The sequence below is a fragment of the Crinia signifera genome, chromosome 7 (genome assembly GCF_055691185.1).
Source record: "Crinia signifera chromosome 7, ASM5569118v1, whole genome shotgun sequence".
Taxonomy (NCBI): domain Eukaryota; kingdom Metazoa; phylum Chordata; class Amphibia; order Anura; family Myobatrachidae; genus Crinia; species Crinia signifera.
Window position 1 is genome coordinate 125,391,096 of NC_139223.1, and position 14,741 is coordinate 125,405,836.

The 14,741-nt window shown below is 46.8% G+C and overlaps 1 protein-coding gene across 1 annotated transcript; it reads left to right on the forward strand.

Annotated features, from left to right (window-relative positions):
• Nucleotides 1-10,427: 10,427 nt before the first annotated feature.
• On the forward strand, nt 10,428-12,926 carry CDK5R2 (cyclin dependent kinase 5 regulatory subunit 2). The gene has a single exon (XM_083153731.1). It carries the CDS (start codon nt 10,853-10,855, stop codon nt 11,816-11,818), a length of 966 nt encoding a protein of 321 aa, XP_083009857.1. The 5' UTR covers nt 10,428-10,852; the 3' UTR covers nt 11,819-12,926.
• The last annotated feature ends 1,815 nt before the right edge of the window (nt 12,927-14,741 follow it).

The following is a 14,741-nucleotide window of genomic DNA, read 5'->3' on the forward strand; positions in this document are numbered from 1 at the left end:
CAATTCAGACCTGATCACTGGGCTGAAAATCCTCAGAGCCCTGCGATCAGGTAAACGCTGCCCCACCAGAGTGTCTCCCCACCCTTTGCACAGCTGCGAATGCATTCCCCTGTGTGCGGCTGACAAGTGAGTGTAGTCTAGACTTGCCCGGTGCTCTGATGGCCGTGGAGAGTTCAGGGCCGCTGATGACATCACTGTCCCTCCATACTAATTGCCAGGCCCGTCTGCATTTTTCAGAGGTGCTACCAGAAAACCCTGCCTTTGTTTGCAGGGGTCCCCACGTATGCGTGGTCTATCAATAAATGGTAGGGCTGTGAATTTGCAGCCCTGAAAATAGGTCTGAAATCGGGCCCTATATGTAACAACAAGGAATATCATGTCTAAGAATTGCCCTATATCTACACAGATGGCCACAGCAATAGCGATGCAGTAGCCATCTTTCTCTGCATAGATGACTGCAGCTGAAGCTAGATACACACCCAAAGAACTGCTGACATGCTTGCATTATTGCAGCCACTCACCTTGATCACCTCCAGCCACTTCCTGGCAACCGCTTTTTCCATACATTGGAAATATGCGGCCAGGACCGTGCGTGCGAAACCCTGCCTTCCTTACGGATCGCCAACTCCGTCCGTATGCGGTAACAAGCTGGCCGAACGGACCGCACGTGTATTTTTCATGGAATACGCCTCCTCCATCTCAGGGAACCTCCCCCATCATTCGATGGTCTCAGACCATCGAATGCAGGACCGAGTGGTCCACCAGCTCCCGCAACCTCAGACCACACGGACATTTTTCCGTGCAAAAGCAGGGATCTGGGCGGGCAGCTGACATCCGGCGATGTCATATGTCCGCCCCCTACACGAGCGTCACGGCCGCATTACCATACGTACGCCCAGCGTTTGCATGGGAACGCCCATGAAACGCGGGGCGTATGCATATGGTAATGAGCCCAAATAGCCCTTCACGCCCCTCTCCACCCCCTGGTCGGAGTCTTCACATTTCATGCGGGATTTGGCCGTACGCCCCGCTCGCACATGCGCAGAGACGCCTCTGCACATGCGCAGACACAAAACATTGGCGGCACGAACGCACGCGGATATTACCGCACCAAGCAGAATAAGGGCCATTGTGAGCAAGATTTGCAGTCGCTTTGATGCAGTCGCATTGCAGCCCCAACAGGTGAAGTCTGATAAGCACTCCGTTGTGTGATATCAGCACTTGTGCATAACCATGAATTAGACCTAATGTTTCGCACTGTAACATGTTATTTTTCAAGATTTTATGGATTTTCTCAAATTGCACATCACAATATTTATTATTATTATTTAACAACAGTTTCTTATATAGCGCAGCATATTCCGTTGTGCTTTACAATTGGAAACAACAGCGATTAAACAAACTGGGTAGAAACAAACCGACAGAGGAAGGAGGGCCCTGCTCGCAAGCTTACAATCTATCAGCTATTCTACTTTGATGTGCTTTTAGATTACTTTATACTACATAATAATTAGCCAATATATGAGGAACTCTGGGAAATATTTTAAATGCATAAGGGCTCTAAATATTGTATAGCACTATAATATGAATAGCACTATAATTCCAGATCAGAAATATTAGGGAATTTTGCACCAATATTGCATGTATTTTCTGTTTCCCTTAGATTTCAAAACCCCTTTTACCAGTGAAAGTCCGTGTTACAGAATTATTTTAACACTTGATATAGCAGTAGTGGGGATTAAACTGTAAGGACACCACGTGTGGGAAGCAGCGTGTACTGCCATCTAACCAAGTGCTCACACAGCTCAGGACATTGCTGGATGACAGGTGACTTGGAAGCTGTGTACAGATTAGGTGACTCAGGGGACATGATAAAGCCCTGTAAAGAACACGGAAGGTGACTGTCTTTATGGCAGTGGGAGGATTTCCTATGGATATCACTTTGATTACAGCTGCCATCAACATGTGAATCAGTGTGAAGCATGTGCTTCACATGGATAACAGATATAAAGAAGACACTTCCTTATTCATATCTTACCAGGTCATAAGACAAAGTTATATTGGGCGATTCAATTGTATGAGAGAATTAGCTCCCCTCTAAAGCGACCAGCAGCTAATTCAATTATTTAAGAGACCAGTTCCATGAGGTTTGTGACGTTTGCATTCTCGTGGAAAAATTCACATGACTAGTGGCATTAAGCAGTTGTGCTAAGTGTCAGGCGCACTGCAGTTGGGGTACACCCGTCACAGGTCCAACGCCGCACTTTACACAGATTTCTGCTCGCACAATAGATTCAACCTCAAGGATGGTAGGCCAAAACATGTGAATGTACTAATTAGCACAAACAATTGTACTGCCCTTATACAGTAAATTCTAGTTCATTGAAAAATAAAATTAATTAACGGAAGCCCTTAAAGTAGTCATGGCTGTAAGTGAATGCTCATCTTTAATCCAGCTTTATTTTTATTCTTAAGAATCGATGGAGAAAACACAGACGATCACTCTTGATTTTCGCACCTCCCTGCTGTCATCTGCCTTGTCAGATCACCCATGTGCATTGTATCTGTGTCTCTACAAATAAACCACTGATCTATCAGTGAGCATCTGTCTTTGTATCATTTTCCAGGCAAACACACGAAATGGAAGCAAGATAGAAGAAAAGACACTACAATGTAAATATTTGTAGTTTATTATTCAAACGTTTCTTTCCATAGCGTAGTTTAATATAATCAGCAAGGCCAGGTACAAGACCTGATTAAAAGTTCCAGGTGCTCTAGGCTAATACACATGTAGCACCCCTTTTAGTGCTTTTTCTTGTTCTTTGCTTATTTATGTATTGTTTCGCACTGCGGGGAATGCGGTCGGCAAGGCAACACTAATAACAATAGGTTGACCACTATTGGTCAACAGGCCATAGTTCGACATATGAAAAAGTTAAACATGGTCAGAAGTAGAGATGAGCGGGTCCGGCCCCCCGAGACCTGTCAGATCAGAATCTCGGAAACCGGCAGATCAGAATCTCGGGATCCGACTCAGGGTCCGAGGCGGCTCAGGAGTTCCCGCCTCAATTCCGGACCGAAAACGAGGCAAAACGTCATCATCGCGCTGTCGGATTCTCGCGGGCACGGGATCTTATAAAAGACGCACACGCGCCCCGCCATCTTCACTCCAATCTTGAAGAGGGTGGTTGGGAAGCTCTGTGTGCCCTGTGCTGTGCTCCGTGCCATGCTGTGCTCCGTGACCTGCCCTGTGCCCTCACTGCCCTGTGCACTGTGTTGTAGACTTGTATTGAGTGAGAGTCAGTGACTGTTTATAGGCATGAGCCCTGTAGTGTGATTTAACTAACTAGGTGCTGCAGTGCTCACATGCAGGGGCTGCAGTGTCCACTGCCCATGCCCTGTTGTGATTTATTTAGCCCTAAGCCCTGTGTTGTGATTTATTTAGCCCTGAGCCCTGTGTTGTGTGATTTAACTAACTCAGTGCTGCAGTGCTCACACGCAGGGGCTGCAGTGCTGCTGAGTAGTACACTGTGTACAGGGGCTGCAGTAATACAAGGGGCTGTGTCCAGTGTGACGGCCTATATCCATTGTCCAGTGTCACGACATTTATCCTGTGTCCAGTGTGACTACACACATCCAGTGTGACGACATATATCCAGTGTCCAGTGTGACATCTAACCATTGTGTGACGGCATATATACAGTGTCCAGCGTGACATATATCCTGTGTCCAGTGTGACGACATATATCCAGTGTCCAGTGTGACATATATCCTGTGTCCAGTGTGACTACATATATCCAGTGTCCAGTGTGACATCTAACCATTGTGTGATGGCATATATCCTGTGTCCAGCGTGACATATATCCATTGTCCAGTGTGACGACACATAGCCTGTGTCCAGTGTGACGACATATATCCAGTGTCCAGTGTGACATATCCTGTGTCCAGTGTGACGACATATATCCTGTGTCCAGTGTGACGACATATATCCTGTGTCCAGTGTGACATGTAACCATTGTGTGACGGCATATATCCTGTGTCCAGCGTGACATATATCCATTGTCCAGTGTGACGACATATATCCAGTGTCCAGTGTGACATATCCATTGTCCAGTGTGACTACATATATCCAGTGTCCAGGGGCTATGTACAGGGGTTGTGTCCAGTGTACAGGGGTTGTGTCCAGTATACAGGAGCTGTGTCCACGGGCAGTGTCCAGTGTGACGGCTGTGTCCAGTGTACAGGAGCTGTGTCCCGGGGAGGTGTCCAGAGGCTGTGTCCATTGTCCAGGGGCTGTGTCCAGGGTAACGGGCTGTGTCCATTGTCGAGGGGCTGTGTCCAGGGTGACGGGCTGTGTCCAGTGGCAGTGTCCAGTGTGAAGGCTGTGTCCAGTGTACAGGAGCTGTGTCCAGGGGCGGTGTCCAGAGGCTGTGTCCAGTGTGACAGCAGTGTCCAGTGTCCAAGGGGCTGTGTCCAGTGCGACAGCTGTGTCCAGAGGCTGTGTCCATTGTCCAGGGGCTGTGTCCAGGGGCAGTGTCCAGTGTGACAGGCTGTGTCCAGTGTAAAGTAAGAAAAATAAATAAAAGTAATAAATAAAATAAAAACACATTTTTGGAGGATGATGGAGGAGGAAATAGTGGGAGATCAGCAACCTGATAGAAGTACTGAAGCTGCTACCACCAGTCATGACAAGGCCGATACCTCTTTGTATTTGCTCTTTGGAGCATTTCTCTTTTTTTGGGATAGTTTATTAAACTGCCACCCTGTCTGCCCCTGCAGTGCCGCTCTGCCAGGTTGGAAGTGTAAGGTCCACATGTATGTGATGCCGACTGCTGTCGCTTAGCTTAGTCATCCAGCTACCTCGGTATACCCTTTTGGCCCAACTACAGTAAATGAAAACAATTTTGTAAGCTGTGAAGTGATCAAAATTGACTAGAAATGAGTGGAAGCTAATGTTATTGAGGTCAATAATACTTCAGGGGCAAAAACAGGCCCAAATTCTGTTATTTTAGCCATTTTTAGCATCTTTTCATAAAAATCCAAAACCAAAACCCACAAGGGTGGTTTTGCCAAAACCAATCCAGATCCAAAACACGAAGGGAGATCCAGATCCAAAACCAAAACCCCAAAAAGTGGCCGCCGCACATCTCTAGTCAGAAGGTAGACACAATAAATGTGTCAACACGAAAAGAGTCAACATGAAAAGTCAACATGATTTGTTTCATTTTTTTTAAATGTGATTTATCATACTTTACCATCCAAGTGGTCATAGAGTTAGATAGTGTGCTGAGCTTAGTGAGGCACCGTGCCCGTAGCATTGGGAGTGAACGTGGTACACTTATATGGTGTCCATGTCCACGACCCCCAAAAAGCGAAAAACTGTAGACCATGTCAACCTACGGTATATTGATCTTTTCCATGAGTCAAACTGTGGCCTGACGACCTATTGAATGTAAAACCTATGACCCATACCTTGCTGCAGAAACCTAGCGCCACAAATAAATAAGATAATAATAAAAATGCTGCTAAACACATGTGTATGGGCACTCAAGCACTCACCAGTCATACTGCCCATATGCATGTAACAAAGGATATACAACTGCCATGTATGATGTAATGCTTGTGGCACGTGAAGGAGACTTTGGCTTTAGGCTGCCCCTCTGGTGCTGCAGAACAATGTACTGTACATAAATTTATGGTTCCAGCAGTAAGTTACATTGGCACAGCCATCTGACAGTCACCTTAAGGACTGTACCCTTCACAAGCCATGTGACGGGTGATAGCTAACAAGCGTGTGCTACAAAAGGGGTGTGGCCTCAATGCATGGGGTGTGGCCTTGCAGCGGGGGTCATGGTCTTGCATGGAGTATAAGGTAATCTTTCCCTAAATTGGCCAACACATGCAGGCCACTGTACTATTTTGTCCAAAATTCTTTAAAATAGTACATTTGAATCCTCTGACATTAACACGCCAATATCAGAGAGAAACTGAACTATGGTGTCAGCGGCTAAAGTGGCAGGAATGGCGGGGGTGCAGCACCCAGCAAAGGTGGGGGGCCGGGGAGGCAGGCTTTGTGTCTGCGGGGAGTAGGGGAAGAACAAAGAAGCTAAGGGTCTGCAAATTAAGAATGGTCAGGAGCCGTTGCGGGAGGGTAATAAAATAATAAACTATGTTTCCGGAGAATGGGCGGTCCGGTGCACCCCCGGACCACCCCGCAGTTTTGCGTATGATCAGCAGCTGTTAGTACAGTAGCTTGTCAGATGTGAGCATGCTGCCCTAGAGGTGAATCTCCACCCCTGGAAGGGAATGTATGAATGGAATTTCATTCAGGAGGTCAAGAAAATGCTGGAAACAAGTGCAAATAATGTGAATATGCACAACTCTTACCAAGTCACCATTTGGGAAAATGTTGGAAAGTGATCTTTGTTTTTATTGTCTGGAATCATTGTTATCAATTGTGTAACATGGACACAGTTGGAAGTCAACCGCAGCCCATCGCTTCGCTCGCAATGCTTCGGGCACGGTGCCTCGCTGCGCTCGGCAGACTATTTTATACTCCCACTACGCCCTAGTGGATGGTAGGGCATGAAATACCACCTGTCGGCTTATGCCGGCTCAAAAACAGTGAAAAAAACCATGTCGACCTCGCGATCTGTTGACCTAACCCATGTCGTTCTAATGCATTTGTCGACCTAAAACCATGTCGACCTAGTTGCCTGTTGACCCAATGACTGTCGACCTAAGTTTACTGTTACTGTCATCCCCTTTACTGTTCAACACCTTGTTTCATTGGGCACTGCCTGAGTTGTCGAAACAAAGACCCATCCTCAAACTGGCTTCCTGTACTTTTGCTCTGCTGTGTTTGTCAATTCTGGTTCCATCCAGTCCGGTCTGCACAACTTCTGTGTCCAAGCAATGCTATGGATATCCACTTCAGTCATCCCATCTGGTCCAGTCTGTGTAACGTCGATGAGTTCAATAACAACCTGTGCTTATCCATATTCACTACTCTATTTCCAGTGACGGTTTTCTGCATAATTCAAGCATCTGCACATTTAATGTATATTTTCAGCAATGCTCTGTTTATAACTGACCATTTCTGATATACCCTTGGGGGTATTTTTTACTAACGTGTGGATTTATAGAAGTGTCCCATAGCAACAAATCACATTCGAGCTATTATCTTTTAGAGAAGGTGCTATATAAATGAAAAGTAGAATCTAATGGTTTGCTTTGGGCAACATCCCAATGCCTTTAAAGCAGTATTTTAGTAACTATGCCCCTTGGTGTGCTTAAAAAAACTCATGGTTCCCGATTTCTAGCAACAGTGTTAACCTCAATTAAGGTAGTTCACAGAAAGACTCATGGTAAACTCTCCATGACACAGCCAGAACACCACTCAGCTTAGTGCCCCCTCCTACTGTTTATTCTATGTAACATTTTTAATATGACATCAGCCCTTTTATGACATCAGACCCTTTTCATAGGCCCATATATGTGATCACACCTTTTGAAATTTTACACCCCCTACTAGGGTGGCCAATCCCGGGATCGGCGGGATCCCGGGATTTGGCCCCCAAAGCACCGGGATTTCAATCCCGGGATTGGTGTATCCAATCCCGGGATTTCGGGATTAGACTGCATGCGCAGTCTAATGCCGGGCAGCATCTGAGCATCGCTCAGATGCTGCCCGACTTCCTCTGTACCCAGCAGTGCGGCCCTGCGCAGCGTGACGAGGTCATAGGTCACGCTGCGCAGAGACCCCCGCCTACCCACGCGGCTCACGGAAAACACTCTCCCCCACCCAGCTTGCTCCGGTCCGAGACCCCGTCTACCCATCCTACTCCCGGCGACCCCTCCTGGCTCCATGCCCACCCTCCCGACGACTTCACCCAGCAACACCCTGCGCAGCGTGACGAGGTCATAGGTCATGCTGCGCAGGCCGCACAGACAGCTAAGAAGCATCCTGATTCTGAAGAATGTGCTGGCTCCCGGAGACCCCGCCTACCCACCCGGCTCACGGAAAACACTCCCCCACCCGGCTTGCTCCGGTCCGAGACCCCGTCTACCCACCCTACTCCCGGCAACCCCTCCTGGCTCCATGCCCACCCTCCCGACGACTTCACCCAGCAACACCCTGCGCAGCGTGACGAGGTCATAGGTCACGCTGCGCAGGGCGCACAGACAGCTAAGAAGCATCCTGATTCTGAAGAATGTGCTGGCTCCCAGAGACCCCGCCTACCCACCCGGCTCACGGAAAACACTCCCCCACCCTGCTTGCTCCGGTCCGAGACCCCGTCTACCCACCCTGCTCCCGGCGACCCCTCCTTTTTTTTAGGGAAGCCAATCCCGGGATCCCAGGAATCCCAGGATTGAGCATTTTTCAATCCCGGGACAGTGAAAAACCCATGTCGACCTTATGACCAGTCGACCTTCCTCATGTCGACCTTTATGCAAATTCGACCTTAAGTCATGTCGACCTTAAGTCAGGTCGACCTTCCTGCAAGTCGACCTAGTGGGGTCGACCTAATGACTGTAGACCTAAATGCAGTCTGACGAATGATCCCATTCCAGGACAATATACAGTACGCACGCAGTCATTTCTGCTGCACACTTCCAGCACACGCTGCTATCATATTTGCCCACCTGACCCTCTCCATGAGGGAGACATCCTTGATAATGTAGGATTGCCATCACCTGTGGGGAGCTAGGTAATTGAGAAGAAAGGTGTTTCACCAGAGGTGATGGCAATCATACATTACCAGGGAAGTCCAGAAACAGAGCACTCATGGAGAGGGCCAGGAATGGGGTGTGGATCTTTTTATCGACCACACTTAGGATGACAGTCATTAGGCATACCTCCCAACTTTTCATGTTAAGAAATAGGGACACTCGCGCGGCAAAGCCGCGCGAGCGCCCGAAAAGGGGGCGTGGCGTATGCAAATAAGGGCGCGGCTTATGCTAATTAGCCGCGACCTCATTTTCATACGAGAATAGACGCTGTGCGCATGCGCACAGCGTCTATTCTACTACATTGGGGGGTCTCCCAACTGCCACCCCCCCGCAGCGGGACAATGCCTGCCGCGGGTGGGACGTCGGGACAGGACCCGAAAATCGGGACTGTCCCGACGGAATCGTGACAGTTGGGAGGTATGCATTAGGTCGACACCGTTGGGTTGACAGGGTTCTAGGTCGACATGGGTGAAGGTCAACTGGTGTCTAGGTCAACATGGGACAAGGTCGACAGGTCGTTAGGTTGACATGGATTTTTCCACTGTTTTTTACCTGAATGTCGATATGTACACAATTGGAAGTGAACCACAGCCTCTCGCTTTGCTCTCTATGCTTCAGGCACACAATTTTATTCTCACACCACACCCCAGTGGATGGCAGGGGCATGAAATACCACGTCGGCTCAAAAAACAGTGAAAAAAACCATGTCGACCTATAACCCTGTCCACCTAAGTGATGTGGACAATACAACCGTATCTCCAGGAAGGTAAGTATGCCACTGCTACTACTACTACACCACATGTACAGTCAGCCCTGCCCGCCTCACCTGCACCAGGAGTCAAGTCAGTGCAGGAGCTGCTCCATAAACATTCTACCTAGTCATACCCTCCAACTGAGTTGATTATCAGGACGGGGTCTGTCCTTGTCCATACGCATACTTGCCCCCTACCGGACCCTCTCCATGAGGGAGAAAATGATCTGTTCCTGGACTTCTCGGTAATGTATGATTGCCATCACCTGTGGTGAAACAACTTTATTATCAATTACCTAGCCCCCCACAGGTGATGGCAATCATACATTACCAGGGAAGTCCAGGCACAGAGCATTTTCTCCCTCATGGAGAGGGTCAGGTAGGCAAGTATGGTCCAAATTTTGGAAGTTGGAACTCGGTGTTCTCCCTAAACAAGATGGCAGCCCCCAGGAGGCATCCTTAGTAGACAGCGCATACAACATAATGTATTGTCATTAATTTTCAGATAACATGGCGACACACCTGTGCTGTGTATAATATTGGGGTTGCCTACTCGCCAGCCATTGCCCCATACCCTACGAATCGCAAAACGCATTACCATCGTGACTGTTAACGAAATCATGAGGTAAAGCAATGTATTTGGCGCAGTCATCTTCATTTACGCTTAAAGCCTGCGGATTAAACGGGCATTGGCTAAGGCATACTCCAATAAAGTATCCGTGATTGATTCTCCACACCACACGGTAAACTGCTTGCTACTAGACGATGAAATGCGGCCGCCACAAGCAGTCGTGTCCGACTGTCCGTGATGCAGCAGTAGTCAGTAGTGACTCCCACACCCACCCGCAAAGCAACAGTGACACTCAGCCTGGGATTGGCGCAGCCAGCCGTCACTCTCCCCGACGCTGACCTCTGATTGGGCACAGGCTGCTGCTGCTCCCACCCTGAAAGTGGGAGCTTGGGGCTGCAGGAGCTGGATGCTGCAGAGCGCACAGGGGAGCGGGAGGATCGGCCATCAGAGCCCGTTTGCCGGCTGCCAGCAGCACCCCCTCCGCCCCGGCCATTGCGCCAATCTCCCTTCACCTCCCTTTCACAAGCCGGGAGCTGACTTGTTGCGCACGGCTGATATTCTGTATATTGGGATTTCGTCTAACGGATCCGGCACCCGCCCAGCCATACTAGACGCCCACTGTGATTGCGCTGCACGGATAGGCACCGGGCTTCGGCTTCTAGATCACCAGTGCAAATTGTAATTGGTTTTAACCCTTGACCTTTCTAAGTCAACGCTCCCCTCCGTGCCAACCCACAGGTGACAGCTGCACCCCCTCTCTGCAGTCATTTTCTTGGTGCCAGCAGGGAGCACTGAACATGGGCACGGTTCTGTCCTTGTCTCCAGCTCCCGGAAAGGCTGGACCCTTAGATGACAAGAAGCCAGAGCCCCCAGGAATTGGTGGTGGTTACCTGGCAATCCCTAACAGCAAGAATGGGGGCAGCAAACCAGAAAAGAGCTTAAAGAGGCATTCCGTGTTGATCTCAGCGCTCACTTGGAAAAGGCTGGTGGCAGCCTCTGCCAAGAAGAAGAGTGCCAAGAAAATAAATCCAAATCCTGGACCCATCAATGGCCCACTGCTTCCAAATAACAATCCGGTGGAGAAGCTCAATCATGAGAACCTGCGTAAATCCCAGGTCAGCCCTGGCCGCAGGGAACCTAAACCAGTGCCCGTGCCCACCGTGCCCCCAGGTTCCATTGAGGGGCAAAAGATCCAGCAACAGCAGCTGGTGGCCGTACAGAAACAGGCAAGTGGGCGCTCCCTCTGCTCGCCACGTCGGGTTATAGTTCAGGCATCCACGGGAGAACTCCTTCGATGCCTGGGTGAGTTTGTGTGCCGCCGGTGCTATAAACTGAAAGAGCTAAGCCCTGGAGAACCCACTATGTGGTTCCGTAACGTTGATCGCTCATTGCTTCTGCAAGGCTGGCAAGACCAAGGCTTCATCACCCCTGCTAACCTGGTGTTTGTGTACCTGCTCTGCAGAGAGGCCATTGGAGATGAACTGGCCAGTGAGTATGAGCTACAAGCTGCCTTCCTCACCTGCCTCTACTTGGCTTATTCATATATGGGCAATGAGATCTCCTACCCACTAAAGCCATTCCTTGTGGAGACTGATAAAGAGGTCTTCTGGCAACGCTGCCTGAGCATTATTGACCGCATGAGTGCCAAAATGCTGCAGATCAATTCTGACCCCCACTATTTCACACAGGTCTTCCAGGACCTGAAGAATGAAGGAGAGACCAAGGAATCCAATGGCCACTGGACTATAAATTTGGACCGTTAAGGTGGAAGTAGGGGTGGTGGGTAGGCTTGGGTGAGGACTCTTCTAGGTATAACCAACAAATGTCCATGATCAACTTGAAAACTGGCTCCTAAGTCCGGTTCACAAGGCTGCTGATAAGAAAACAAACTAGATTTGGATTCATTGCTGTTAAGCACGGATTGTTGTGGAACATTGCACCATTCATCTATTTAGTTTTGGAAAGGTTTGCAACATGTTTCAGTGTACCCACTGGAATTCGGAGGGTTAAATGAAACACTTAACTGGTGTAAAAACACTGCATCACATTATTTATTTTTAGTTTGCTAATATGATACACATACACACACACTACACTTGAACTTCACCCTCCAGATCCATAGTCATGTCTCCAGGGGTTACAGGCTTAGCAGACCCTGATCTGGTCTTGACAATGGAGTATTTTTGATTGCAGGTTCCTGACAATAATCACACCAGGTGGTTGTAATATTTCTCATTTATTTATTTTCCCATGTCAGCCAGAGAAGGGAAGCACTTATGTTTTATTACCTGAAGACCCTCTATTTAATAGCATTGAAGTTCTATATGTCACCTTTGTACAAGCTCCTTTTCATTTTTTAAGTAAGTTAAAATGATAAACATTTATGGCCAAGATACAGAAAGCTATCTTGAAATGCTACACCTACTGTAAGAGAAAAGAATCCATTCTGCTGCGAAATGCAGTGATGTTCTGCATTCCCAGTAGACAATTGCAGCTTTAATTATTTGATGGGTTTTATTTTTTAAGCTGCTCTGATGGGTAAATTTCAAGACATCCATTCCTGTAGCTGGAATTTGCTTGATTTAAATGTCATAATGGTACTCTTTCTACTAGCATATTGTTTTTCTGTCGCAGGGTAACTAAGCGGATGATTGGGTGTTGGACCCATGACTGGATATTGCATATTTCAGATTATCAAACACCTTATAGTATGTATGAATGTAAACAATACTGCTGGAACACACAAAATGCCGCAAGATGTTTGACAATTAAACTGTTCAATGTGCCAACGGTGTTCAAATGTACAAAAAAAACGTATTGTTTTATATTGTATATTTAAAGAAAAACATAAAAGTGATTGGATCTCTTTGAGCTTGCTGCCTTCTTGGGGTTTTCTATTCTAGTTGTGTGGATGAGCACAATGCTTGTACGAGAAGATCATGGGGTGTTGTGAATCTGAGAAAAGGATTGGAATATTGGTAGGCAAAAAAAAATGAATTTTGAGAACATTTTCCAGAAAAAAATCTGAATTGACATTTCTAATGCTGGGGCAGATGTATTAAGCCTTAACAAGAGTTAAATGCAAGGGTGATAACGAGAGAGAAGCCAATCAGCTCCTTACTGACTTTTTTTCAAACACAGCCTTAACATGGCAGTTAGGAGGTGATTGGCTGGACATTTATCTCTCTTTATCATCCTTGCATTTATCTCTTGTTAAGGCTTAATACATCTGCCCCAATACACTATATTACATAGCAGTATCTCCCACCTACAGTTGGTTGTGCATCCATAATTTCTATTTCATATTTAATGTGCGCTCTCTCCTGTCTTACTAATGATTCGTTTTTTCTTTTTTTTGTGAAGTGTCCTGTATTTGAGTACTGTAGCAGTGTTCATGTTGTTCGCTGACCTTGGTGCTGAAACGTTAAGCCAATAATACAGTCTCCTGACAAAGTTTTATGTAAATTAGATTAAACATTACAGGAAGCATCTGATATTTAGACCTCAGAATTTATATTTTTCTCTAAAATAATTTAACTTGTCATATAACTTGCTGTCATTTATTTGCAGTTAAAATCTTACGATTTCTCCCTGAAAATACACATCAGTTGTTTTATTTCACGACCGATTTTCTTTCAAATATTGGGGATGTATATAAGCTTAGAGAGAAATAGGGGTTTATTTAATAAGATGTGACTTCTATTTCAGATTCGATGTTGCTATGGGCAACCAATCAGATTGTATCTACTAAAACAGAGGTGGCCAACCCGCGGCTCTCTGCGCTTTTCTTAATAAGACGTGTCTCCCATGATCAGGTCAATCACTCCCATTACTTTGTGACCATGGCTCCATGGACGCCAGAGTAGAAGGTGTACGAGCAGGGAGGCATTCGCACGTTCCTCCGCAGGCTCTTCCCTCCAGTGTGACCCGGCAGCTGTTGCACATGGAGGAAGCTGACGTCAGTGTCTCCGGGGTCATTTTCATTTCACTGGGGGACTTTTACGGTAGAAACTAGATCCCCTTCAATTTTTATTAAAGTATGTGACGTTCAGTGAAGGCGGAAGTTGTTAGATGCCCTCACAATGTTTTTTATTTTATCTGTAATTCATGTAGGTGTAGGTTATTTTGTTTTATTTTAGCTGCATTGCTCGCCAAAGATTTATATTCCCCCTCCAGGTATACGTGGACCCAGTGCATTATGGGAAAACTGACAAAACTGAAAGGGATGTAGACACTAACAAACTTTTACTGAACTAGCCCTGCCTCCTCTTGAGTCGGCCTGCACTCCTGCCCTGAGCCTCCAAGCCCTGGTAAGCAGTGATTGAGTAATTCGAGAATCATTACTTTTTATAAACTTTTGTTTATTAAAAAAAAAAAATCTTTTCAGTAAAGTGCATTGTATTAAGAAATGGCAGGATATATGATTGCTTATCCATATTCTTAAGGTGCTCTATGGTAGCAGCGGACACCCAGCTGTTTCAGGGGATCACCAAGGTTCACCTTTTTGAATACAATTCAATTAAAATATATTAGTGGTGTGCTGGTCTCTTATTCAGCCACATTTGTGAGCTGATATTGGATATACATTGGATATATTTTGTGATATACCCTCCTAGGTACTCATACAAGCCCAAAATATAGCAGCAGCATAAAGGCAGCACTCCTGTTCAATAATGACTGTAAATA

Coding starts and splice junctions, on each gene's coding strand:
- CDK5R2 (XM_083153731.1), top strand. CDS start 10,853: ATGGGCACGGTTCTGTCCTTGTCTCCAGCTCCCGGAAAGGCTGGACCC.